This window comes from Squalius cephalus (genome assembly GCF_949319135.1).
Source record: "Squalius cephalus genome assembly, chromosome: 24".
Lineage (NCBI taxonomy): Eukaryota > Metazoa > Chordata > Actinopteri > Cypriniformes > Leuciscidae > Squalius > Squalius cephalus.
The window spans coordinates 21,303,111-21,328,884 of record NC_137145.1 but is presented as its reverse complement, the minus strand read 5'-3'; the positions used below and the strand labels follow the sequence as shown (position 1 = coordinate 21,328,884).

The following is a 25,774-nucleotide window of genomic DNA, read 5'->3' as shown; positions in this document are numbered from 1 at the left end:
TTCTCTTCTAAAATTGTACTAAGAACGCGTAGTTTTCTAAACAAAAAACAGCTATGGACTACTCATGAAGTATTCATCTTGATGTGAAGGATTCCAACGTACACAACAGCAGCGTGCGAGGCGGAGGAGCTTCGGTTGCCGCTGAAATGAAGGGCGCTCAGAAGCGCGCGGACTCGAGGCACGCGACGCGTCGCTACAAACACGCGCACCTGACGACAACGGTCGCGCTGTGATGTCACTCCAGGTCTGACAGAAACACTGCGTGCGCACACTCTCACTCGCATCACTCGCATCACTCCACCATGCAGACCTGCTTCTACACTCAGCTGTCTTATTTTATGGTAGGATTATTACAGTACGAAGAATGAAAAAAACATAAGAATTTGCTTGAGAGTAATTTTATGAAATTTCATCAGCAGGATAATGGAGCAGACATCCAGTCATCTAATGAAGATCTGTTGTTGGACTTTTCCACAGGTGAGAAGTAGCCTACTATAGACCTGAGAAAATGACAAAGCACTTAGACACAATTAAGAAGTTAGATTAGATACAGATACGAATTTACACCTGAAAACTGAAAATATGTCATTGTGTTTTTATTATTGTTGTAGGCCTATTATTAGGCTACAAATATTATAGTAGCTGTATTATTTTCAATTTTATATTTTTGCAAAAAAAAAAAAAAAAAAAACACTGAATACAGTCTTTCTCTTCTCTACAGGCGAGTGTCAGTCACCAGCCACACATGAAGTGTCAGAACACACAGATCTCTCTCTAGAGCTCAATAGACAGGTGGGGGTGAGAGAGTGCCGCTTTAACAATAGCATCTCATACTATAACTGCTTTAAACTTTTTATTGTGTTTCTTTAATTATTACTTGACTTATTTTCGTCTCGAATTAAATTTGCCAGAATTGCTCTGTTTTGGGCATGTCCCCCACCCAAACGATATAATTTTCCCTGTATGATAAATATATAGTGTTAAAATAGTTCATAGTGTTAAAATCACTTTTTTTTTTTTTTTTGCACCTTTTCATATTTTCCATTCATTTATGTCAAGAACCCTATCAAGCATTTTAGAGAACAAATTTTTTATTTATTTTTTTTGGCTTATTTTTATATGGAGAAGTTTCTTTCGATTAGAACAGGTTTTGTATTTCTTTTTTAAACTGACTGACCGTATGCCCTTGATCTGACAATAAAGTTCATTTCTGTGATAAAGCCTCTAATACTCAAAATAGTTTGTGTGTGTGTTCAGTATCCACGCATGCACAGGTCCGAGGCTTTTATATTTGCAAGCACACATGAAACAATTGAAACTGAAACTGCATGCCTTTTCTAAACAAGCTTTTGTGCTTTATTCTTTGTCACAGTTGTAAAAGTATGCTCAATTTCTCAAACCCAACAATTTTTCAAAGTTGCAAACACTAAAGTAACAGTTTTTTTTTTTTTTTACTACCACAGGGCAATTGTTCGAAAAACAGAAATGATAAACCTAGAATATAAGTATATTTCTTTGTAATTTTACTTTGTCTCACTTAATGTAAAAAAAAACTAGACATATTTTTCTGAGGAGCAAACTGGAATTAAATACCTTTTTGACCCGTTCAATAAATGTCAGTCACAAATGTAACCCCTGGGATCAAATCGTTTTAGGGAACCAGCGAACAACAGAGTCATGAGAATATTCACACGCTGCAGTTGCTGATTTCCACAAGAAAAAATGTCCTATGTGACATAACTGAAGACCACTTCCCTATTTGTTGTGTTTTATTGCTTAGTGACTCATAAATGATCAAATCTCATCACTGCAAGCAAGAGTCATTCAGGCCACACTTTGTCAGTCCATCCTTATATTTTTAATCCAAATAACTGGGTAATCTATTCAAATTCTGTGGCATGTCGTCCAATTCAGTTTCCTATATGAAAGTTCCTGCCTGTGACAATGATTCTTCACTTCTTCAAGTATGTAAACTGAGTGACTCTGAATGAGCTCATTCTGTGGGTGTTGTTCTGACAGCACGTCTGACCAGATGAATCACATCATCTCTGATGTCTCCATACCAGCGCTCACATACTTCACTAATTGTATTACTGAGTAATAATCATGTGCGTCTCTCTCCACAGCTTCATGCCACTCTCTGGAGAAAGCAAGAGGAAATATCCGCCCTGAAGGAGACGAATGCCCAGCTGAGAAGTCTGGCTAAACAGACTGAGCATTACGCTACATTACTAGATGTAAAGCATCATTTTTTTATATATACAGGTGCTGGTCATAAAATTAGAATATCATCAAAAAGTTGATTTATTTCAAGAATTAAACTTAACAGGTGAAACTAATATATTATATAGACTCATTACATGCAAAGTGAGATATTTCAAGCCTTTATTTGTTATAATTTTGATGATTATGGCTTACAGCTTATGAAACCCACAAAATCAAAATCCCAGAAAATTAGAATATTACATGAAATCACACAGTAATTACACAGTAATACCATGGTCATTGAACCAGGTTTTGGTTATTTTGGCAGTGTGGGACGGTACAAATCCTGCTGGAGAATGAAGGAAGCATGAAGTGCTCTGAAAATGTCCTGGTAGACGGCTGCGTTGACTCTGGATTTAATAAAGCACAGTGGACCTAAGTCCTCTTTTCTGATGAGAGCAAATTTTGCATCTCATTTGGAAACCAAGGTCCCAGAGTCTGGAGGAAAAATGGAGAGGCACACAATCCAAGATGCTTGAAGTCCAGTGTGAAGTTTCCACAGTCTGTGTTGGTTTGGGGAGCCATGTCATCGGCTGGTGTTGGGAGCCGTCTACCAGGACATGTTCAGAGCACTTCATGCTTCCTTCAGCAGACAAGCTTTATGGAGATGCTTCCTTCATTTTCCAGCAGGATTTGCACCTGCCCACACTGCCAAAATAACCAAAACCTGGTTCAATGACCATGGTATCACTATGTAATTACTGTGTGATTTCATGTAATATTCTAATTTTCTGGGATTTTGATTTTGTGGGTTTCATAAGCTGTAAGCCATAATCATCAAAATTATAACAAATAAAGGCTTGAAATATCTCACTTTGCATGTAATGAGTCTATATAATATATTAGTTTCACCTGTTAAGTTTAATTCTTGAAATAAATCAACTTTTTGATGATATTCTAATTTTATGACCAGCACCTGTAAATAAGAGTATAAATCAGAGTTCCTTATGATTGTGATTACACAATAATAAATACTCTTCCATCCATGAAGGGTAAATGACAATCACAATTTTGAAGTCAATATATTTACCTTTGTACTGCACAACCCTGGTTTTATTCTGAACATTTAATCTGTTCATGTTTTTCCAAAGAAAAAACTGTCCATCCACCACCAACACAATCCTCCAATCAATTCCTGATCGAATCCAGTCCCGTCCAACCATTTTTCTAGTTTAAGATCCTGTTTCACCCAGAAATACATCAGATTTGGAAGTAAAATGCACTGTGAACGTTTGATCCTGGAACAACATTCCTGTCCAAAAACACTGTCCTAACCATATCCCTACCCCAACCCATAATTTATCCTTAAAATCAGAGGAAAACGATAGTTGAATACGAATGGTGTAGAAGCCCCTAACCCTTGTTGTAAGCCTAAACTTGACATTAACTAAAAAAACTATCCCTCAGATCTGTCTGATGGACTGGAAAGTTGTTCCAGGATCACCAAGGATACTTGGTGAAATCACGTTAACCACAAATGACCGTTTGTCAATTCCACTTCCTGTCTACTAGATCTTGACAACTTCGCTCCAGAGAGACTCTGTGTCACACTGTACGCCTGTGAGCTCAACAGAGGATCATTCTTCTGAACACTCCTGGATCTCTCTGCTCACACTTGAAGAGCCATCGGATCCATCTTCCACAGCTCTACCTAACTCCACCAGTTCTGACACACAAAGCCCAACATCAGGGGTCAAGCGGCCGCTGTGGTCCAGCTGGAATGAGCTTCTCTGTGAAGGACTTCTCTGTGAGGACACCAGCTTGAACTGTCCGTCAGGATCCAAGCAGCTCAGGCTTGATAATGAACTTGCACAGGTAGACTTGGAGCATCTGAAGGCCCAGCTGGACCAGGATGAACGGGCTCCTCAACAACTAATAGAAGATTCAGTGCTGACTAAGAATCAAAGCTTTGAGATGTCCTCTGAAGGGCTGGCCGCACAGAGGAAGAACATATTTGGGGCTTTCCAGGGACTTCGGGTGGTTACGGAAACCCCATCCATCAAATCTGATCTGAACATGAACAGTGATGATTGGAAATTTGTGTGCTTCAAGACCTCAATCAGAGACCACAGTACAGTAAAGACAAAGGTTTTCCCACATGGAAAGGCATTCACCTCTCACACACCAATTGGATCTTGTCGGTTCCTTTGGGTTCCTAATGAGCATTGAACAGAAACAGTATATGGTCCTGTTTACACCTGCGTTTTGAACGATCAGATCACTACTAGACGAGGGAGACACATACCCGTTTACACCTGGTGTTTTAATCCGTCTCTTTTGTCCACTTTCAACCAATTCTGTCCTGATTTATTTGAGGGGAGGGTCTATGGCTGGGTAAATGTATGTTGTTGTTTTTTTCAGGTCTTTATGATCTAATGGAAGAAATAAGCTTGCACAATTTACATATAAATGAGACCGGAGCCGACGGAAAGACATACGTAGAGCAGCAGTGTGTGAGTGTGTTATAAATCAGGAATGGTGAGAGAACATCATGCTTGGTACGTTTTTCGTCTTCAAACCAAACTTGGATCTTCCCATAATGTTTACGCGTTAGGTCAGTAGGCGGAGAGAAGACAGTCGCATTTGACCTCATGAGTGTTTACTCTACGAAAACAGTCCTGTCTAATGTGTTTTCGACTACCTCTGGAAGTGGTCAAAACGTTTTAGACCCCGTTTACACCCGTATTTAGTGTCGTCCACTTGTGATCCGATCGACCAAAACGCATCTTAATTCCAAGTCTAGATAGGACCTAAGATTCAAAGAGTATTCCATGTTTAGACCAGCCAGTCCTTATTTGATTAAGGATTCTTCTGAATTCCCACACCTTCATAGTATTTACTGAATTCTGTGAAGAACTTCTCAGACATTGGTCAACCTTAAGGCATGTTCATATCAAGAGTGATAACTATAACGATGACTATATTAGCGTCCACACCAACAGACAGAATCATTCTGTTATTTCAAGCGTGCACTGCAGTTTTGTTGTCCATCACTTTAAATGTTCAAGCTCTTTAAAGCAGGATGGATTTATCAGCTGGAAAAAAATATTCTGAAAGGGATTCCAACAATATTGTTCCTCTGTGCTGTTTTCATTTCAGTTGTAGTGTGGATTCTGCTATTCTGTTACATTTAGAATGATTTTTAGAACTAAATCTTTATCTTTATAGTTATCGTCCTTGGTGTGAAAAGGCCTTAACTCTTAAAAATAAAGTATAATCTATAGTTCAATGAAAAACCTTTAACATCCATGGAATCTTTCCATAGCATAAAAAGCTATACAGTATGTATATAGTGGAAAAAAAGCTCTTCAGATTAAGAAAAAAAAAAAAAAAAAAAAAAAAAACGGTTCTTTTAAGAACTGTTCACTGTCTGAAAGGTTTTGGATCCTTTAATTTTGAAGTGACCATGAAATCAAAATTGAGAGTTCTTATTTTTAAGGAATATTGCAGTATTTGCAAAAAAGGCTGTTGCCTTTGGCTTGCTCAGTTGGGGATATTTTGTGGATATTTTCATTTAATTTTATCAATCAATAAATTCCACTAGAAACAAACCTTGTTGTATTATTTTAATTTAATACTGTGAAGCTGCTTTGATACAATCTGTATTGTGAAAAGCGCTATACAAATATACTTGACTTGACTTATTTATTATAAATGATTCATCTGTGCTCATCAATTTTTTAATTCATGTGTCCTCGTAATCTTTAATCAAAGTAACTTCCCCTCCCTTGCGGCTCATCTTTTCTCTTCTCTGATGATGTGTTGACTGACATGAGGGCGGGGCAACCTGTCACTCACATGAGATCGTCCAATAGCAAACCACAATCATCCAATCAATTCCTCATGGACAAAATCAAGTCCTGTCCTACATTTTTTCTTGTTCCAGAAGCCGTTTCACTCGGTTATATGTCCAATAGGGAAGAAAAGACTATTTTGCAACTTCTGTTTCATGCCGACTTTGTGTATGCTGGTTATGTGTAGTATGTATACATTTACGGACACAGTATATCCGTAATGTTAGAATTTGACTTATTTTACGTATTAGCAAAAACAATTTAACCACAAGGACTTTGTTAGTATCTACAGGTACAGCACTCACTGTTCAACTTTCAAATCTTACGGCTCCTCAGCTCCCATGGCCTTATGGGATGTCAACTGGTTGCACACTCAAGTTTGTTCACTCGGCAGCCATCTTGAAAATGTTTTCTATTCATGACTCAAACGGACACTCCTCAACAGAGGAATAAAGCTGATATACCACACTGTTCATCAATGGACAATGGGAACAACTAATATATACATTTATTGAAGAAACGTATCCAGTGGTGCAGGACTATGTATTGACAGTGTCTAGAATTTTACATAAGAAATAAATTATACTTTTTGTGGTCTATTAAAAGCTTCTTTACAGGTGAAGTTTGTACCACTAGCTGAACCAAACAGAAATTTAAAAATAATAACAAAAAATAGTCCCCTCCTGTTTTCCATTGGCTAGCCAAACTGGTAGACCCGCCCCCAATTGGTTGAGCCTAAACAGGCTTCTCAAACAAGCTGCAATTCCATTTTGAACCATTAGAGGTGCAATGTTGTGCACTCCACCTTTAAATTACTCCTTTATTTGTTGTGCACTCCTTAATCTAAATTAGTCAACCTTTTTTACAGTGATTAAAATACAAAGATTTATACAATGTTGTTTTGATGATCAATTGTTATCAATGTAGTGAGAACTTCAAGATTAGACTTTTTACCACTACGCAAACACAATAGTGTCAAAACTCACACTGTTTGCAAGGGTGGTAGTTAAGATGCTTTTTACACAGAGATAAGAACACCCCTTCATGCCAGGACACAATATATATTCTCACCACACAGTGTGAGGATGCCGGCAACAGCATTAGAAGATAACCAATGTGCTTTTCAGCCCTTGAAGTCGCAAATGCCTTCACTGTATTCCTATTGAGCAGCAGAAGAGTTTGCGAAGACTGGAAAAGAACATAACAATAACTGAAACACCATTTCCTCAAGGAAACATTCAAGGGATTCATAAACAACATTAGTAACTGTAAAATACTTGCTCTAGCATTAATATTACTGTTTGTAAACTGTACGTCAAGGTTACATTCCTTCAAGAATTCTTACCGAATTACGCTCTTATTAGTATCGTATTAGGCTGTACCCTGGTTCCGCTACAGTTGAGTATAAAGGATCATCTGAAGGATGAAAGATACAACAAGAATTGGGAATTGTACAAACATACAGAAGAGAATGTATAAACACATCGCTATATACATAATATTTTCATACTTTCTGCAGTTGGCGGTGGAGGAGCTGCTGCTCTCCTGAAATATAACACAGCAAGACATAAGATAATATAAAAGCAGGAATTTACGTAAGAAATAAAGTGACTAACTAATCGTTGAATGTCAGTTTGCAAGATCCATCTGTAGGGAGTGAGGGGTCACCTGCCAGCTGTTGGAAGTGAGCGAACTCCAGCCGATCTCTGATTATTGTAGAAGTTCTCATATGGAACAGGTGCTGAGGAAATATCAGTTTAACAAACATTACAGGGATAGTTTAACCAAACATAAAATGTCATCAAGCTCATATTTGAGTGGAACGCTGCTCTTTACTTTATTGCGGACCATCAAGCTCTGATAAGGACAAAAAAGCACAATAAAACTAGACCAAACTTTTCAGAAGATACATGATAGCTTTATGTGAGGAAATTTGAATCCCCACCACCTCAAATCTCATTTGCACATGAGCATATTCAAACCAGGTTTTGTCTTGTAATCAAACACAGTGCATCAAATTGGAATATGTAATATCAGAAACTTTTATGCTCAAAGTCATATAGATGAATTTTATGATGCTTTTATGATGCTTTTTGTTATATAAGGACAAGAACAGAAAAATTGTTAAGGATAAGTAAATGAACAATTTATTTTCTATTTAAATTAAAGCTAAAAGTTTACATAGCAAAATACAAAGTAAAAGTACAGTTACATTGGTGAAATGTCTGCTCAATTTTGCGCAATAAAGATCCATTGTCCTTTCAATAGTGTTGTAATCAGGGCTTGACATTAAAACCCGCCAAATGCGGGTGGATTTCAGCAGTGGCGTGTAACAGTCACTCTTACTAGACACCTTGGTGCGTTGAATTTTATATATAATATATATACACTTTTCAACTGTAGTCTTTTAAAAAGACATCCGAAATAATAAAGTGCAATGTAGTGTTATCAAAAATATAGATTTTTCGATACATATTAATACTGAAATAATCCAAATGCTTCCAATGCTTCTTTTTCTGCAGAATAGATATACGATACCAGCTGCACTTTCTTGTTCTCTCATCTCTCCGACAGCGAGTTGACACACAAACCTGCCTCCCCTCACTAATAATTATTGTTGGTGTTACAGGGTTTGAATTTGGGCACATTTGTGCTCATACCCAAAGTGAGTGCACATAAAGCTGCCTCTTAGTACTAAATTGAGCTCTTTTTCGCTTCAAATTGCGCTTAAACAGTCAAATACACACAAAATAATGTCAAAATGCCGGTCTTGACGAGTTTTCATGTAAACATAGTAAGTTTTGTTTTCAGTGAATGTAAACAGTCGAGAAAGAAAACGCAAGTGTAACAGACGTATAATGGATCCGTGGGTCAGGTCTGACAGCAGCCTAATATTCCTGCAGCCAAATCAAATTATAAGATAATATTAAAAATATGTATGTAGCAGTTTTCCCCCTATGGTATCGATGTCAAAATTGTGGCCAGTGAAACTGCTGAGTGGCTAGTAACTTTGGAAAACCACAGTTAAAAAAGTTAATATCAAGCCCTGGTTGTAATGTTTGAAGTTCAGTTCACAAGAAAGTCACTTTCAAACCAAGGAGCTTTCTGTTGGTCAATGTGGTAAATTCACTTGAACCCAATGTGAAATGTGTGTGGAATTTATTTATTTTTTTCTGTGGATTGTGAAAAAAAAAAAAACTCACTGAGATTACCTGGCGGTTTGTCTCCGGTTCTTCTGAGGTTGACAAAATGCTCAATGTCTTCTTGAACGTTACATTGCTCCAGTGACTTCCTCACTTCCTCATAGATCTGCATAAAACAGAAGTGGATATGGTAAGGCAAGTTCCATATGTGGGTCTTACCTTATGGTGCAGAGCTCATGTTACCTCGTCGCTGGTGACACACTGCTGGGACAGATGGTTGAGATGGGTCCACACTACGTTCCTCAGCATGTTGATCCTTTCCACTTCCTGTTTCTCAAAAAACTGCAGCAACATGCACATGAGATGTCAAAGTAGAAAGAGCATAACATTATAAAACAACCCCATAAAAATGTCTTTCCTTATTCACACTAGAACACCAGCCAGTAAGTCACTAACCACCTAATAACTTGTTAAAGCATGTTTGAATTCAGACAGTTTGTGTCGTTTAATAGTTTTGAATTTTAGTTTGACGTTTAATAGTTTTGCTGTGAAACATGAAATACCATTTACAACCCATTTTCAAGATCAGGCTTCGCATGACCTGACATGATCAGGTTTGTTTTGTCATCGATCAGATGCGAAAAGCAGTCATCAGTGTCGGGGTGTGTGATGCAGGCCGGGGCGTAGCGCTCACCTCACATGCTTTGACATGCTCGTTCAGCCACTCCTCTCTCATCTTCCCTAGCGCCGACACATTCTGACTGTATATCCTGTCTAATACGCAGTCAAACAAAGGGCATAATTAGAAATGAAATAGAACAGTTGTATTGTGTGTAGGGCTGGGCAATACAACTAAATAAAGACAATATTTGTAGGCCTTTTGCTACACATTAACTACACATTGACATATGAACAACTACTCTGTAACTAACTAGAGAAGCCTTAACAACAACATAAAGTAGGTTTTAAAGATTAAGATGTATGGGTTTGATTCACTAAAAAGAACCGACTCATAAGACTTATTGGGAATCAGACTACACTCATTCATGCTGTATGTTTCATGCTGTATATTAAGTAGCAGTGCCCAAAATGACCAATAATCAGCCAATTTATCCGTCAGGCAAATATATCGGTATATTATTCACTTGTCTTAATGCTCTCATATATACAAGCTGCAGAATTAGTCTGAAGCACAGACTGTAAAAAATATGGACGTAGTGTCCGTGACTTCACTCGTAGGTTTCTGAAGAGCATTTTTGAAGCCCAAAGTGGGCGGAGCCAGCTGTCGCCTTCTTGGCAGCGCGTCACTCCCGGAAAAACGGGATTTTAATATGGGGGGTCTATGGGATTGACTCTCTTTTGCAGCCTGACTCTAGCGGCCAGTCGATGAATTGCAGTTTAAGTCACTTCCGTGTTGGTTTCTGGAGAGAGACAGGAAGGTTGCCACTTGGTCTAAATACACTAAAGAATAATTGTATCCCTTAGAACTCATCTATGACCACCAAAATGACATATTTAAAAGTCACTTCATGCCTTTAAATAGCTTGAATGTAACTCTACACCCTTGTTTCATTTATTATAAGCGGATCTATTAATATGCTAATTAGCCCCACCTCCACTCACTCACACCAGCTCACAGATTCACTCGCCCAACTTTACTGTAGTAAACGCTGCACAATGGTATCGCTCTTTACAACGTCGGACACATAACGGTAATTTAACCGATTAGCCTTTTGCAAACAGCTAATAATGTTTTGCTAATGTTACACAAACTATGTTCAAGTTCAGTTCTCAGTCTGCTTTTCTAAAAATCAGTATCCTTAGAAACACTTTGAACAACTAGGATCGTCAGTGGAGAAAGGCATATAGTTCACCATAACATCATAATGTACATCATATACATAATTTACCCGCTATATTACTAAAAGTACCTGATTTTTTATATCAACAGAAAAATATACTGGGATAACCTGGCTTCTCTCGTGACTCCACTGCTTCAGAGAATAGTTAATGATATGCTAAAGCCCGCCGGCACGCTGATGTGATTGGTTACAAGGTAGTTTGTGACGTCAGAAACACCAGCGATTTCAAACCGCGGTTTTGAGACTGTCTTTGGTTCACTGCAGTTTTAAGGAGAAAATACTCAGCAATGGTGTTGACTTATGAATTTGCACATGGTTAGTCTTAAAGCATATCAAAAACACCACATAGACATTCAAACAACATAAAAGCTGTATTTTCACCACAGGGGGTCTTTAAAGAAGCTTAATAGCCAGATAAAAAAAGAGCATATAAACAAAATTTACAATATTCAATACTGCTTAGTTTTTATATTGCCAAAAGAATCATTAAAAACTGAATATACTGCCCAGCCCTATTTAAAGAATATTATTATTAGCAAGTACTAGTGCATCTTCTTACCGGCTTCCTCTGCTGTCTGCTTGGCTTGCTGTGTTTTGGCGTACAGCTTGAGAGAGTATGAGAGAGTGACATCATTTATACAACAGAATGTCTTTGTATAGTCATTCACATCATACCAGCACATATTAAAGACAGCTAAACGGCACTTCTCTCTTTTTTAGCCGTGCTCTAAAAACAGTAGTTTCCTATCGCGCCTATTTTTACTCTCTGAACGGATGAAGACATATGGTTGACTCGCTACACATGTTTTATAGCCTTTCAAGAGTCTTGTCCTCAGGGTATCACAAATACTTCCAACATTACTGCCATGTTTTATGATGATTCACAGTACTGTACATGCTCTGGCAGTCATCTGTTCCCATGCGTGGCCTTGCTGGTTTGTTTTGCATTGCTGTACTTACTCATTTGCCTTCTCTGGAGATATGCTGAATTTAGGCCTGAATTTATGTTTGCTTTTCTCTCCATTTAGAAAAGAAAGTGTTCCAGGCATAATATGCTAATAACGTCATCTTACACACCAAACAGAAGTAGATTTTAATTTTCAGAAGGACATATGAGTGCTTGCAGGGCAGCACAAGAATAGTGTTACAGTTTTGTGTATGCATTATGCTTGTTTTCTGTCGACCGCACACAAGTATCTTAGCTTAATGCCATGCATCTATGAAGTGTGAAAGCAGATTTAAAATGATAAAACAGATGCAAGAAAGGAAAACGAATGAGAATTCATATGCAAATGTCACAACGAACGCAAGATAAGATGACAGCAGTTTCGTGTGTGCGCTTTGAGACGCAAGTCATTTATGATGTAAGATAAAAGAGTCACAGTGATTGCAACAACTTCCATTTTTATTCGATATTTTGTGCCAATTTCCCAGGAAGTGTCGAGTTTGTTCTCGTGAATACATTGGATGGAAACGCTGCTTTTTTTTTTTTTATTGGCAAATGTTTTATTCAATATTCCAATTCCCATATTCCAAGTTAACTTCACACCTTTGCATGGAAACATAACTAGTGTCAACTACGTTTGTATTGTACCAGGTCGCTCTAGAATCATCTCAAATTGGCTGGAATGTGTTAAAATCCTTTAATCCAGAGGAAGTTCCAGTCAGGTACAGTCACTGTACTAAATGTACTAAACTAAACAAGTCCTCTTTTATCTACAGAAAGTACTGTACTTTCTATTTCTATTTCTTTTTCCTGTTCTCTCTTTTGCCCCCACACACTCGCACGCACAGATCTTGTCAGTGCTGTCCTCCATATTTCAGTTTCTCTGCTAAATGACAAGTAGTGAGTAGGTCTTTTTCCTTTTTTAAACATACAGCTTCTCTATTAGAAACGCTGTCGAACACTTCTGAGCACAAACTCAAGTAATTCCCACACTGAAATGTCGTCTGAAATGACAAGCAGGCTTAATTCATTAAAAACAGAAATTACGCTTGGGCTTTTTATAAATAAGATGCATAAGCAAATAGCTCTAAGAGGTATAAAAACCTCTAAAAAGTCTTGGTGTAACAGTGTAAGAGTGCAACAGTCTGGTTCCGGAAGTAAAACGCCATTCATTCTCTCCATTGAGAAATTATAAACCTTTAAAGACAAACTTGCTGTGAGCTACAAGGTTGTTAATCCATGGTATTTGCTTCTGTTAAAAGGATGGTTCGGAGTAATTTCAACCCAGGGTCCTTTGCACCATGATCTCGAGCCAAACACCTTTTTCCTTTGGTCGAACATTATTAAAGTTAGAGCTTATTTAGAGATATCAGCCGAATGGCTTAGTGCAGGCGCTAATGGATCCAAGGTTGTATCTCGTAAATGACCCCACTAATAATGCCCAGAATGGTACCAAACTTCTACAGAAGTACACATAGGTTCTGTACTCATAAAACGAGGCATTGGAAAGTTTGTAAGTAATTTACGAGATTACAACCTTGGATCGAGGTGTTTGGCTCGAGGTCATGGTGCAAAGGACCCTGGGTTGAAATTACTCCGAACCATCCCTTTAAAGACGTCAGCCCGCATTATTTCAACGTAGTTTTAAAATAATCATGTTTAACAGTGGAATTCATGGTGAAAAACTACATTACCCATGATGCTGTACAGAAAATTACACCAATCAGAGTCGAAACAACCAAAATGTGCCAAAAGAGCACTTTTGCTCCGCCCACTCCAGTGAAGCACTGCGAATGACGTAATCAAGTCTCCCTACGCTCTCAAAATACTTAAATGTTTGAACATGCATATTTTGCAATAAACTTAAAATACATTGTTTTTATGTATACATAATCAACATTTGTCCATGAGTAGTTTTAAATTTCTCCATCGTTTTTAATTTGATTATGTTGTTTGCAATGCATCATGGGATTGTAGTTAGGGTTAGTCACTAAAGCTGTTAAGTACAGTCTTGTACCGTTATATTTTTGTCAGTTTTTCAAATACTTTTTTGCTTCAAATCCAAGTTATAATGTTGTGATTCAACTCGTAGCTGATTCGCTTGGTTCATCATGGCTTATAACACTTTAACAAAGATTTTTTTGAAATCGCTATGGGAGAAATGAACGGGAAAAATACGTCCGGAACCAACGCCACTGAAAAAGTGGGCGGGCACTGATACACCCTATAACCGTTCTAGTCTATGGATAGTCTATAACTTTTTAAATGCATTTCGTGGAGGCAGCCGCTTTGTGTCGGGTAGTTCTATCCATGGACTGACATTCCATTACAAAATGGAGTCTGTTTGTAAATCGGTTCAGATTACTCATAGAAGTTTAATAGTTAACAGTTAAGGGTTTGGATCAATCTTTAACCAGAGGAATATCAATAAAGTGATGCCTTGCTAACACTGTAAAAAGTGCAAGTAAAAGCAAAATGCATGAAGCCAGGAAAAGAAAAGAGGCTTCTAAATATGCACAACAGCAAAGAAAATGTAATTGAAAGCAAGATTCTTGCAGCGGTCATACAGGATAGGAAAAAACAGATGCACTCTCACTCTTCTACTTGCATACCTTTTCTTGCTGCTTGGAACTGCTAGTGGTGGCGTTTCTGTTCATGTTCTGCTCTGCTTCCTCTTTATCTCGACACTTTTGATCATAGGTCTTCTTTGCCTTAAAAATACCCATTGACATTTAACCAATGCATCTTATGTCTAACTATAATCTATATTATATATGAGCTATAATATTCCGGTCAAAATTGCATTATACTTTATTTTAAGGTGACGTAGTTACATTGTACTTTAGATAAATATTGAGTAATATTAATTAACTACATGAACTTACTATAGAGTTACGGTTAGGGTTTGGTTGAGGGTAAGTTACTTGCAATTATGCATAATTTACTGTTATTACTATAGTAAGTACATGAAGTAACGTGTAACTACGTTACCTTAAAATAGAGTGTTACCCAAAACTGTCTATGCATCTTTATTATACTGTATACAGAAACACAATACTACACTACCAACTAAAAGTGGACACATTTTTCTGAACGAATGTTTCTCATGATCTCAAAAACATTGTGATCTAGAGATTAAGGCAGAAAAATATAGAATAAACAAACGTAGACAATGACTAATCATGTTTATGTATTAATCACCTTCTAATATTTGAATCATATTTATTTAAATGGATGAGTTGGAGCAGATAGTGAAGAAAAAGCAACAAAGCTATTACTTCAATTTGTGTAATTTCACTATTTTGACAACTTTACTGTTATTCTAAATGTGGAAAATTATAATAAAAAGTAATTTTTAAAAAGCACAATTATCTTAGATAGGTACACAAATAAATTAGTTTATTTCCACAAAAGGGTCATGTGTTTTCTCAGCTAAGAAATACAGATGCTTTATGGGAAACCTTGATGCTAATAAAAAAAAAGGAAACCAACCTGAGTATATCAAGTTCAAAACTTTTTTAAGTTTGAATAAGAAGCTGTCACTTTAATGAACAATGCCATTCAGCACTGATCACTTCCCATTTTGTATGGCTAAAATCAGGTGCACTTATTCACTTCCCTCCTGCCACTGCTTCAGAAAATACACTTCCCATAAAGGGCATAAGGTACCATATAAAAGTGGGGCTGAACCACCTATAATAGCAAAGCCCAGATGGACGGCAGTATACAGACAGTACATAGTTCCTGAGTACGCTTTGCTCTCTGATGTATGCTTACCTCAGCTGTTTTCTTATACTGAGCACCCTTCTGCTTATGAAGAGCGTCCATCTGCTGTTCTACCTGAAAAAAAACCCCATCTTTTTAATTTCATTTCTTCAATTTAACATGAGTATCATTATATACTGTAGAAAATGAAGTGTCATTTTTCCCTTGTTAAAATACTTTCTCCTACACTATAAGCAAGTCATTTGTAGGTTCATTCACCTGGAAAGTGTAAACATTTTCTAACTCTATCAAAACACTGTACTGTTTGTTTAGCGCATTCCGACCAGACAGCATAGCAACACAGGCTCAGCCAATCCTGTGAGTTGGAGGCCGGGCTATCTGTTTGTTTGACCAATGGCTGAGAGGATTTTTTTGCGAGGTTTGTATTTTCACAGCATGAAGATTTACGAAGAAACCGCTCGTTTTAAAATCTTCCCAGTCTACTGACATTTTGTTATTGCATCCGCTTCAAACATTACAGTATTCATGATAACTTTCATTAACTCTACAATAAGTAAATCCACTTCACCAGTTAAAAGCGTCCTACAATGCACTTTTCACAAGATGTAAAATACGTCTCTGAAGTCCCCAGAGTGTGTATGTGAAGTTTTAGCTCAAAATATCCCACAAATTTTGTATAGCATGTTAAAAGTGTCACTTTTTGAGGGTGAGCAAAAAACGCGCAGTTTTCTTGTGTGTCCCTTTAAATGCAAATGAGCTGCTGCTCCCGGTACAGAGGGCGGAGCTTCCAGAGCTTGTGTGTTAGCAGCTTCAATTACCTCAAACAAACACGCACTGAAAATGTAAAAAACTTTTAGCCTTTCATGTTCAAACTGGAGTTGGACAAAGATGGAGAGACTCAAGAAGAGGTGACAACATGTAGAATGCAACAACAGGACATTTCTGAATGGTTAGTTGATGAATTTATTTAGCTGATGTGGAGATCTTCTAGAATTTCTAGAATTTTAGGGTTAGTGAAGAAGCTCATTGGTTTGTTGTAGTCCTTAAAAAGCGATTTCTGTAAAAGAAAATATCTTCCTTTGCTTTGAACTTTGAGTGTCGTAACTTTGCAGATGTTGTTTATGCTCAAACAGCAACATTACACACTAACTAAAGTTAAAAAAGTGAAATCATAATCAAACACAATTTTAATTATTTTTCGACAGTGATGCCATAGAAATATGTATAATATGTATAATAATATGTTACTAATAATAGTATTACGTTATCAATTACGTATAATTATTAATTAATAAATAAATTAATTAATTATAATTATGAATTATTAGTAATTACAATGGGTTTTTGGTTAACTGCCTGAAATAAGGTCTGTGGTGAACACCACAAAAGACATCTGAAGATCAATATATTTTCATGTTTTATTCTATGACATAAAATACACCAGCAATACCCTCTTGTGATCTTTTTAAAGCTTTTACTTGTCTTGAAAAAGGCAGTTGCTGACAAGTGACTAAATGGGACTACAGAGGTTCTCGGGACATTAAACGTCATCAGGCCGAACAGGTACAGTTATCTACTCACTAGTCCGCTTTCACAGCCTCGTTGAGTTTATAATCTCGCTTTTGAAAACTACAGCCCCTTTCACACAGAGATTCCGGAAAATACACTGATAATGTGTCTCGGGATTTGTCCCTGGATCGTTTGATTTTGTCTCATTCGCACTGCAAGTGATTTTCTGGAATCTGTGCATGCAACACACCCCTTACAGCATTGATCCTTACGCGTTCCGGGACTGATCCCAGCAATGTTACTAGGTCCGCATCCCGGGATCAATCCTGAGACGTGTTTGCGTTCACAAAGAAGGCACTCTAGCAATTATATGGCAATTTTCTTGGAATTAATAAAACGTGTAAGAGAGCTTATTTTAATGCAATATTTCAAAAGCCAATGAAAAAGCCTTATTGGGTTTTTGTCGAGGGAACTAGGGTGATGCTAACTGCCGGTTTAGCCTACAAAAATCCCTCATCACTCTCAGCGCACTATTGCTAATATTTCATTTTAGTATAGTAGCAGACTGTTTGTTGGAGGCTACATATATTCTTCCCTGTATGCAGATTTTGTTTTCACAGCTCAGGATAGTCGAAATAGTGAAGTGTTCATGAAGAATTGCGTGTTCGTGTTGTGTCATCAGTATTGTAATTTCCTTGCAACACCAGAGCAAAATGGTCGCTTTTACACCTGGGTAAAAAAATAAAAAAACAGTGCCAAGGACTGGACACCCATATTTCCAAGAGGTCCACTGAGCGACAACCATCGAGATGAATGGAAACGCTAACGAATAACTTTCTCCAGGTATGAAAAGTCTTTCCATTTAGTGACACTGGTAATACAGATATGGCACACTTCACTTTTAATAAGTAAATTACAAAGTATGAAATGCTGCTTGTACATCTTACCCTCTTCCGGGCCTCTTTCTGTTTCTCTCTGAAGTCTTCTAATTTTTTTGCTTCCTCCCTCATGGTTTGGGCCAAATGCAGATGAGACAAACTCATATTTTCTGTTTCTAAACATTCAATTTAAACATAAGGGAGGGTAACAATAAACTGCAATCATTACATTTTCAGACAGAATTTACTTACGTAATTTGAAAACGTCAAGTGATCGTTTCAGGGTGCTAAAAACAGACAAAACATTGATGAGTAAACGACGTCCATTTTGTGCAATAAAACTATTGTAAAATTGCTGACATCAGTCACTTGTTAAGAACAGTTGCACTTTTTTTTATCACCCCATAGTAAGAGGAAAGACACAAACCACAAACCAACTACAAACATGTGACCAACACAGAGACTGTTTAGGTTATAAATGATCTAGTACATCAACATGGCACCGTTCAAATGTTATCTTTTTAAAGGGCATCAGTTGTATCAAACCAGAACAACACAATAGTATTTCAAATCACTGTCTCATGAAGTACATTTAAGAAATTTCTGACTAAACAAATCAAAGAATTTAACCACTAAAACAAGACAAAAACCTAAAAAGTGTAAGTGGTGCATGCACACGTTGTTGTCGGCAGTTGCTAGAACCTTCCTATGGTGCTTTAATGTGGTTGCTTGATTACTGTTTACTGTCTCTAAAATGGCTCAGGTTCCTCATTTTATACTCTGATTTCTTATAATATTAATAGCACACTTCTCAACAAGAAACTTCATGATTTAATGTCCGTAGCACAAATGCTAATGCTTAAGAGTTACCGGTTTACCTTTACAATCCTTTCAAGCAATTGCAATTTGTAAAAACATAACCAAAATATTACCTGTAATTACTAGACATTAGTACTTACTTCATTTCGCTGTGTCCACACACTTTCTTAGACAAACCAAGCAGATCCTTGGCGTATTTCTCTTCTATTGCAGCTCTGAAAAGTATGGTTTTATATTTTAGATAAATATTTTGTATGTAAGCCAAGAAGAAATACTAATATTACTAATGAGTTTTAATCAGTCTGTTTGTTTGCCTAAAATCTATTTGTTAATATAATCAAATGTTCTACTAATTGTATGAAACATGAATATTGAGCATGTTACAGCAATAAGAAGGATTTTATGTTTCATAACTTCTAAAATGAGGAAACATTTCCACACCGCTTTGATATCGTCTCCATCCTTGTTTAACATGTAGAAAACTATAAGTAAATCATTCATGTTTTTTTTGTGTGAGACTTACATAATCAGTCTGACTAGGCAAATAAGATTGAAATTGGATTACAAATAAACTGCATTTCTTTACAAAAGCATTCACATTTGTTTTAGGGACATCATTTTGAAAACATTTTAAAAACATTATTTCGGTTCATTTTGTGTTCATTTCATGTTGACTTTAAACCCAGTATTTGTTGCTGTAACTCTGAGGGGTTAGTTCATCCAAATATCAAATTTTTGTCATCATTTACTCACCCTCATGTTGTTCCAAACCTGTATGAGTTTCTGCTAACACAAAAGAAGATATTTTGAAAAATGTTGGTAACCAGACAGTTGACAGTAGCCATTGATTTCAATTGTATGAGAAAAAATAATATGGAAGTCAATGGGAAACTGTTTGGTTATAGACATTCTTCGAAATATCTTCTTTTGTGTTCGGCAGAAGAAAAACGCATACAGGTTTGGAACAACTTGAGGGCAAGTAAATGATGACAGAATTTAACTTTTTGGGTAAACTATCCCTTTAGCAGTTTTTTTTAACCGTAAATCATTTTCACATGAATAACAGGAACTCTTGCAACAATGCTCGTCATGAGGCAGTGAAATTACATAATATTCGTGTGAATGGACTAAAGGTAAATTTATACGCATGAGACCGTCAGACTAAAAGTGTTGACTGTGACTTCTCACCTGGCTTTCATGAAGTCCTCGATTTCTTTGCATGTCCTTTTTCCGTCATTCAAGTGCTGGATGATGCTGTCATATCCAGCTGTGCTGGTGATATCAGTGTTCTGCATGCACAATTGAAGAATAAACAAAAAATACACAAAACACATTCAAGTAACTTCACAAAAGTCACTCAGTTTTTGAACGAGCGACCCAGGAATCCACACAGAGACACATAGTAGATCACTAATTCCTCACTCTAGTCTTCAGAAACATGGTGGTTTGGACTGTTGACTATCATTAACCATGAGAGCCCATCAGTCTATGTAATTTATAAGTCTGAGGGGCAGACATAGCATCATACCCAAAGCCACAGTCAACATGAAACATCTCCCAAAATAAAAGCTAAGAAAACAAAACTAAATTGCACTTTAGTGCCTGCTTTGCCAAATAAGGTCTCAAAGATCCCAAGCTGGAATCATGGGAAATAGTTAAAGAACATGCAGGCATATTTTTAATTTCAATGTATTATTTTAGAAGATAATTTCTATTTGGGTTGTTTTATGGACTAACGTTACTTGGTTTCTCAGGATGTGCTGACCATACTTCCCTTAAGGGAATTGACGTTGTTTCGATATGTGACAGATGAGCTTAAAATAAAGCGTTTGCTAAATAACCTAAACCACATCAGATAAATTGATTATCATTTAGTATAGTGTAAATAAACAGTATCTTCACTATGTTTCACTAAACATCGACTTAATATCCCCCCCCCCCAAAAAAATACAAAACCCTTACCCAAAAATTATCCTTGAAATGTAGTTCTCTCATCACGTCGGCTGCTGTTTGCTCAGGCAGAAAGTGACTCTGAAGTTCCGTATCAGGCTGTAATAACGCAGTGACTGATTTCACTCAGCAGAGATGGTCTGGTGCACATGGAGAGTATAAAACACTCGCCTCAGGGTCCTAAACGCGCAACTTTCACGTCTGTCCGGAGAGCGAAAGTTGCGGTGGAGCAGCAAACGGACTTTTCTTGGACTTTTCCACCACCTAGTGGCCGAACTGTGGAGCTGCAGTTCAAATCGCCTTCGGTGACTTTTCGAATTAACTTTTCTTCAACTGAATACAGCATTTGCTTTAAACCTCTAGTTTATGGATGGATGTGTTAAATACTTAAGATGTTGACTTGCGATGATATAACAAGTTTCTTGTATATTTGTAAGTGCAGATAATGTTTGTTTAAGCAATGATCATCATGTATGGTGGACCTGCTCATTCCTGCGAGTCTGTTGAGCCTTATTAGATTTACTACGATAACTTACTATAATAATACTAACATCATTTATAATAATTTACATAGTTAATTACACAATAGCATACTCAAATGAGACATGTTAACTTATTAACACTTAATTCTGTATTCACATTCACTTAAATGTTATGGTATTTTAATTAGACTTAATTGAGCGAAATGACCAGTAGATGGCTGCAGTGATCCACACATCCTGCTCAATACGCCTATTTAAATAAAGTTATACTAAATTAATCTAATCTAATATTCTAGTTATATAAAAAAGAATCTAACGGACGTAGATGTCCCAAATAATACCACAACCTACATATGATAGTAAACATTAAAATATTTTATTCTTAAAGGGATAGGTCGCCCAAAAAATGACAATTCTGTCATTTACTCTCCCTCAGGTTGTACCAAACCTGTATGAATTTGAAAAAGATGATGTTTTGAAGAATATTTGTAACCAAACAGTTGATGGGCCCCATTGACTTCCATAGTATTATGGAATGGTCAATGGGGTCCATCAACTGTTTGGTTACAAACATTCTTCAAAATATCTTATTTTGTGTTCAGCAGAAGAAAGAAACTCATACAGGTTTAGAAATTGTTTGAACATTTTGTTCACCCCATTTTTGAGTGAACTATCCCTTTAAGCAAGTTGCAATCATGCATTTTAAAAATGTGTCTCCTTAACCCTTAGAAATGGTTTTTATTGGTGTAACTATATTCAACAACAACAAAAAAATTCTCTAATAAAAAAATATTTTAATATATCCAAATGTGTCATACTAAGCTAACAAGCCAAAGTTGTTTATTGCATTTATTTTAAATTACTCTTTTTATTTGTAACAGCCAATCCATTATAACATTTTAACAGCACCCATAATTCAACTCACTACAGGGCAAAAGTTTAATGCCAGTAAGATTTTATAATGTTTTTGAAAAAAATCCCACCAAATAATAACCAAGACTGCATTTATTTGATCAAAAATACAGTGAAAACTGTCATAGAATTACAATTTAAAATAACTGTTTTCTATTGTAATATATTTTAAAATGTCATTTAATCCTGTGATCAAAGCTGAAATTCCAGCATCATTCCTCTAGTCTTCAGTGTCACATGATCCTTCAGAAATCGTTCTAATATGATTTGATGCTCAAGAAAAAAAAGTATCCTCACTGTTGGAAACATTTTTTTCAATATTCTTTGAATAGGAAGTTAAAAAAAACATCATTTATTTGAAATAGAAATATTTTGTAACATTGTTTTTACTTTAGTTCTATTTAATCCATCCTTGCAGAATAGCCGTATTGATTTCTTTTAAATGTTAGTGTATCTCACTTTCCATTACTTTATCAGTTTTCCCTGTACCTTTATAGTTTTGTGAGAAATAAAACAAAATCCTTGGTGTGTGAATTTTCCTCATCTTTATTGAAAATGAAGGGCACAAATTCACACCCTATCTCTCTAGCAAAACCCTTTGAAAACCCCAACCACGATACTCAAAAAAGAAAAAGAAAAAAAAAAAGAAAAATACAATGAACAACTACTTCAAAAACACCTAATCTAAAATATACATACAAAGTGTCCTGGTCCCCACATTTTCCTTGTGAAACATGACACTCTACAAAGGGCAAAAACATAGTAATTACACATTGAGTGTTACTTCAAATTCATGATTAAAATCAGGTCTCTAGACTTTGACCTGTCCCTTGACGGATTCAGAGAAGGTGTGGATACTGTGTTCGGGCTTTGGAGGGCAGCAGAAGCAGAATTGTAGAGTGAGAATCGGTTTAAAAAAGCATCCATGATGACAGTGAACTGCAGGCAGGTCTTATATATTCTTCACGGCGTCGTCAATCTCACTTATCTGCTCTTTCAGTTGGTTCCACTGCTCTGGGTTCAGGGAAATACCTGTAATAAACACATCAAACAGAACTCTGGGAATTAAACAACTCGGATCACTGATAGACAAAATGCATCTGAATACATATAGTTTGTTTTTTGAGCACATAAATAATAAAAAAAAATGTGTGCACGGATAAATTCTGTAAAAAATCAAATAAGAATTGCGATTCATTTTAATTTCATGGTGACTTTAAAATCCAAACCCCAGTCAAGCAACCCTGTCCCACTGATTAAAAAACACATTGCTGAATCTCTACCAACTGGGATTTCTACTGTCACATGTGAATCCATGAAGAATAGACACCTACCTTTCCTGCCTGGTTTCATTTCACCTTCCTGGTCCATCCAGTATTCCCGGATATCAATCAGCACTTTCCCCTTGAAATCCCGAACACTCACATACCTCATCTTTCCTATCTTAAAAAAACAAAAACAAAAAAACAATATAACATACAATATATGCAGTGTGGTGATGCTGTATCAAGTAAAGCTAAACATTTATGTCATTATATCCCTGTTAGATCCTTCACCTGGAACATGTTATCTTTTTCACTGCTGCTGCTTTTGGAGGCAGACGACACTTTTGAAGTTTCTCCACTTTTTTGTTTCTTTGATGGCTTCTCTGGTGTTGCCTGCTTCTTTCTCTTTGGCTGAAATACAGAATTTTACATTGTATTGAAAGCCATTAACAGGAACTTAGGATTTCACATGAAGATGGTACTTCTAATAATGGCCGAGCGTGAATTTCAGAATGGCGCTTCGGTTTTAACAGTCAAAAATTAAGATGCAAGTAGTATAGCTAAACATTTCATATTTGACTCAACCGGATCCGTTTTCAGCATATTAGGCATATAATTGAGAATGAATGTGTGAATATTGTGAATTCATTTAATGAACTCAGTTATAGTCTCAGTAATTCACTTAGGCTAATTCTTAAATTCTAAAACAATAGAAGTGGTCTAAATAATATACATAAAAAGATAAATAAATGTAGATATATTCTGTGGAAGTCTCAGGACTAAAAAATACTCATCCTGTCAAACAAACGCTATTTTTCATTATTTTTCAACTGAGAAAAACAAAAGACAGACATGGTATTAAAGCTATTGTTATCCAATCTTTGCAATCCAGAATTGAAATGCACATTATGTAGAATAGACCAAGGGAATCAACATGATCCCTGGGGCCCAAAAAGCTGTTTCCGGCCTTGATGATTCTAAAACCCTGTGTGCGGTCATGCTTCTAGTGTTCTGACAACATGAAACTGGTGGTTATTCTCAAGAAATACCAAATTTTGCAGATGCAAATACTTTTGGATGAAATAAACATTTATTTCAGTTAGTTAAAGGTGTAATGTGGGGATATTCGTGTCCATACCTTTGTGTCAACGTCACTGTCAGAGTCACTGTCTGAGGAAGAAGACAACACTTCCTTTGACTTAGGCATTCTGAAAAGGACAACAACACAATTTAAATGAAAAACCAAACCACAATTGTGAAAAGCATAAATTGCACTAATACATTCAGGACTATATTTATTGAAAATTATTTTGGAATAAAAATATTCATAATCTAGGTGCAGGCAAATAACAATTTCATCATGGTTGCATCCTCGTGCTTTGCAATGATGTTTTCTAAGTCTATAAAAAATACATTTATTTTCCGAATAAGCAATGCTTGCATTTTCGCATGCTGTGTTTTGCAGGTATTAAATTAGTGGAAGAGAACCTGATTCAAGGGCGTCAGTCGTTTACAACTATTATAAGAACAAACAAGGCCGAACATATGAACGCGCAGCAAAATGGCCATTTGCCAATAGTTTCCTTTCAATGAAAGAATATGTTATTGCAACATGTCGGCTGATATTATAGTCGTGCCCGAAAATTATACGAAGCTGCAAGTATCAAAACACTTACGTGATGTTGCAAGATAAATGTAGGGTAAACTGAGTTAAAAAAAACCACACAGGCTCAATTCGATGCGCGCGATCGTTCTGCGAAACCTGTGCTGCTGAGCGCGCGCTTGCAAGCTGTACCAGGAAGCGCCCTTGAAGAACTGAATTGTGGGAAGTGTAGTTTTGATTATCCATTTCCAGCGCTATACTGCCATCTAAAGCCAAAGTGCAGTAACTACATATTTGGTAAAAAGTTGAGTAAAGGCTTGAAATGGGCTTCGTGAAATCTTTTCTGTCTTGTGACAAAGTCTTCAAAGAACCGAGAGTGTCAAAATTGTGGTAACCTATATGATATTTTTTTTAATATAGGCTAGTTTTGACAAGGAATAAGGTGCAAGTTTTGAATTTCTTTTAAAAAACGCTATCTCCGCGTAAACTTCAAAAACATGAATCTGTGAAAACGGTGACTTCGTGCACGTGCATATTATGTGTTTGGTCTATGCGCGCTTTAATATATATATGCACAGGCGTGTAGTCTTTCTTTACAAATTTACCTCACCAAATTACTT

At 36.6% G+C, this 25,774-nt stretch overlaps 3 protein-coding genes across 5 annotated transcripts; 1 reads left to right on the top strand and 2 right to left on the bottom strand.

The window, feature by feature from the left end:
• The first annotated feature begins 222 nt into the window (after window positions 1-222).
• mcidas (multiciliate differentiation and DNA synthesis associated cell cycle protein) lies at window positions 223-6,118 on the top strand. 2 transcript variants are annotated; one of them, XM_079862062.1, is made up of 5 exons: window positions 223-341; window positions 417-477; window positions 722-792; window positions 2,127-2,237; window positions 3,778-6,118. In XM_079862062.1, the coding sequence occupies exons 1-5, from the start codon at window positions 303-305 to the stop codon at window positions 4,432-4,434; spliced, it is 939 nt and encodes a 312-aa protein (XP_079718188.1). In that variant the 5' UTR covers window positions 223-302; the 3' UTR covers window positions 4,435-6,118. The 2 variants fall into 2 exon arrangements, with proteins under 2 accessions (XP_079718188.1, XP_079718189.1); XM_079862063.1 differs by lacking the exons at window positions 417-477; window positions 722-792 and having other exon boundaries at window positions 3,778-5,574.
• Window positions 5,815-21,066, bottom strand: pstpip2 (proline-serine-threonine phosphatase interacting protein 2). 2 transcript variants are annotated; one of them, XM_079862060.1, is made up of 15 exons: window positions 20,905-21,066; window positions 20,131-20,231; window positions 19,083-19,157; window positions 18,376-18,410; window positions 18,193-18,299; window positions 15,788-15,850; window positions 14,623-14,721; window positions 11,624-11,669; window positions 9,897-9,976; window positions 9,446-9,544; window positions 9,272-9,368; window positions 7,728-7,800; window positions 7,570-7,604; window positions 7,405-7,475; window positions 5,815-7,247 (listed from the first exon to the last, which is right to left on the bottom strand). In XM_079862060.1, the coding sequence occupies exons 1-14, from the start codon at window positions 20,935-20,937 to the stop codon at window positions 7,420-7,422; spliced, it is 999 nt and encodes a 332-aa protein (XP_079718186.1). In that variant the 5' UTR covers window positions 20,938-21,066; the 3' UTR covers window positions 5,815-7,247; window positions 7,405-7,419. The 2 variants fall into 2 exon arrangements, with proteins under 2 accessions (XP_079718186.1, XP_079718187.1); XM_079862061.1 differs by having other exon boundaries at window positions 6,537-7,247; window positions 7,732-7,800; window positions 20,905-21,009.
• A 1,746-nt stretch (window positions 21,067-22,812) lies between these two features.
• On the bottom strand, window positions 22,813-25,359 carry sub1a (SUB1 regulator of transcription a). The gene is made up of 5 exons (XM_079861390.1): window positions 25,228-25,359; window positions 24,690-24,759; window positions 23,843-23,962; window positions 23,621-23,729; window positions 22,813-23,318 (listed from the first exon to the last, which is right to left on the bottom strand). Exons 2-5 carry the CDS (start codon window positions 24,756-24,758, stop codon window positions 23,239-23,241), a joined length of 378 nt encoding a protein of 125 aa, XP_079717516.1. The 5' UTR covers window position 24,759; window positions 25,228-25,359; the 3' UTR covers window positions 22,813-23,238.
• Window positions 25,360-25,774: the final 415 nt, after the last annotated feature.

Coding starts and splice junctions, on each gene's coding strand:
- mcidas (XM_079862062.1), top strand. CDS start 303: ATGCAGACCTGCTTCTACACTCAGCTGTCTTATTTTATG. Junction 342..416: donor CTCAGCTGTCTTATTTTATG/GTAGGATTATTA, acceptor AAATTTCATCAG/CAGGATAATGGAGCAGACAT. Junction 2,238..3,777: donor ATTACGCTACATTACTAGAT/GTAAAGCATCAT, acceptor CCTGTCTACTAG/ATCTTGACAACTTCGCTCCA.
- sub1a (XM_079861390.1), bottom strand. CDS start 24,758: ATGCCTAAGTCAAAGGAAGTGTTGTCTTCTTCCTCAGACAGTGACTCT. Junction 23,963..24,689: donor ACAGTGACGTTGACACAAAG/GTATGGACACGA, acceptor TCTGTATTTCAG/CCAAAGAGAAAGAAGCAGGC. Junction 23,730..23,842: donor AAAAAGATAACATGTTCCAG/GTGAAGGATCTA, acceptor TGTTTTTTTAAG/ATAGGAAAGATGAGGTATGT.
- pstpip2 (XM_079862060.1), bottom strand. CDS start 20,937: ATGAGAGAACTACATTTCAAGGATAATTTTTGG. Junction 18,411..19,082: donor TGTGGACACAGCGAAATGAA/GTAAGTACTAAT, acceptor GTCTGTTTTTAG/CACCCTGAAACGATCACTTG. Junction 7,605..7,727: donor TCACTTCCAACAGCTGGCAG/GTGACCCCTCAC, acceptor GTTATATTTCAG/GAGAGCAGCAGCTCCTCCAC.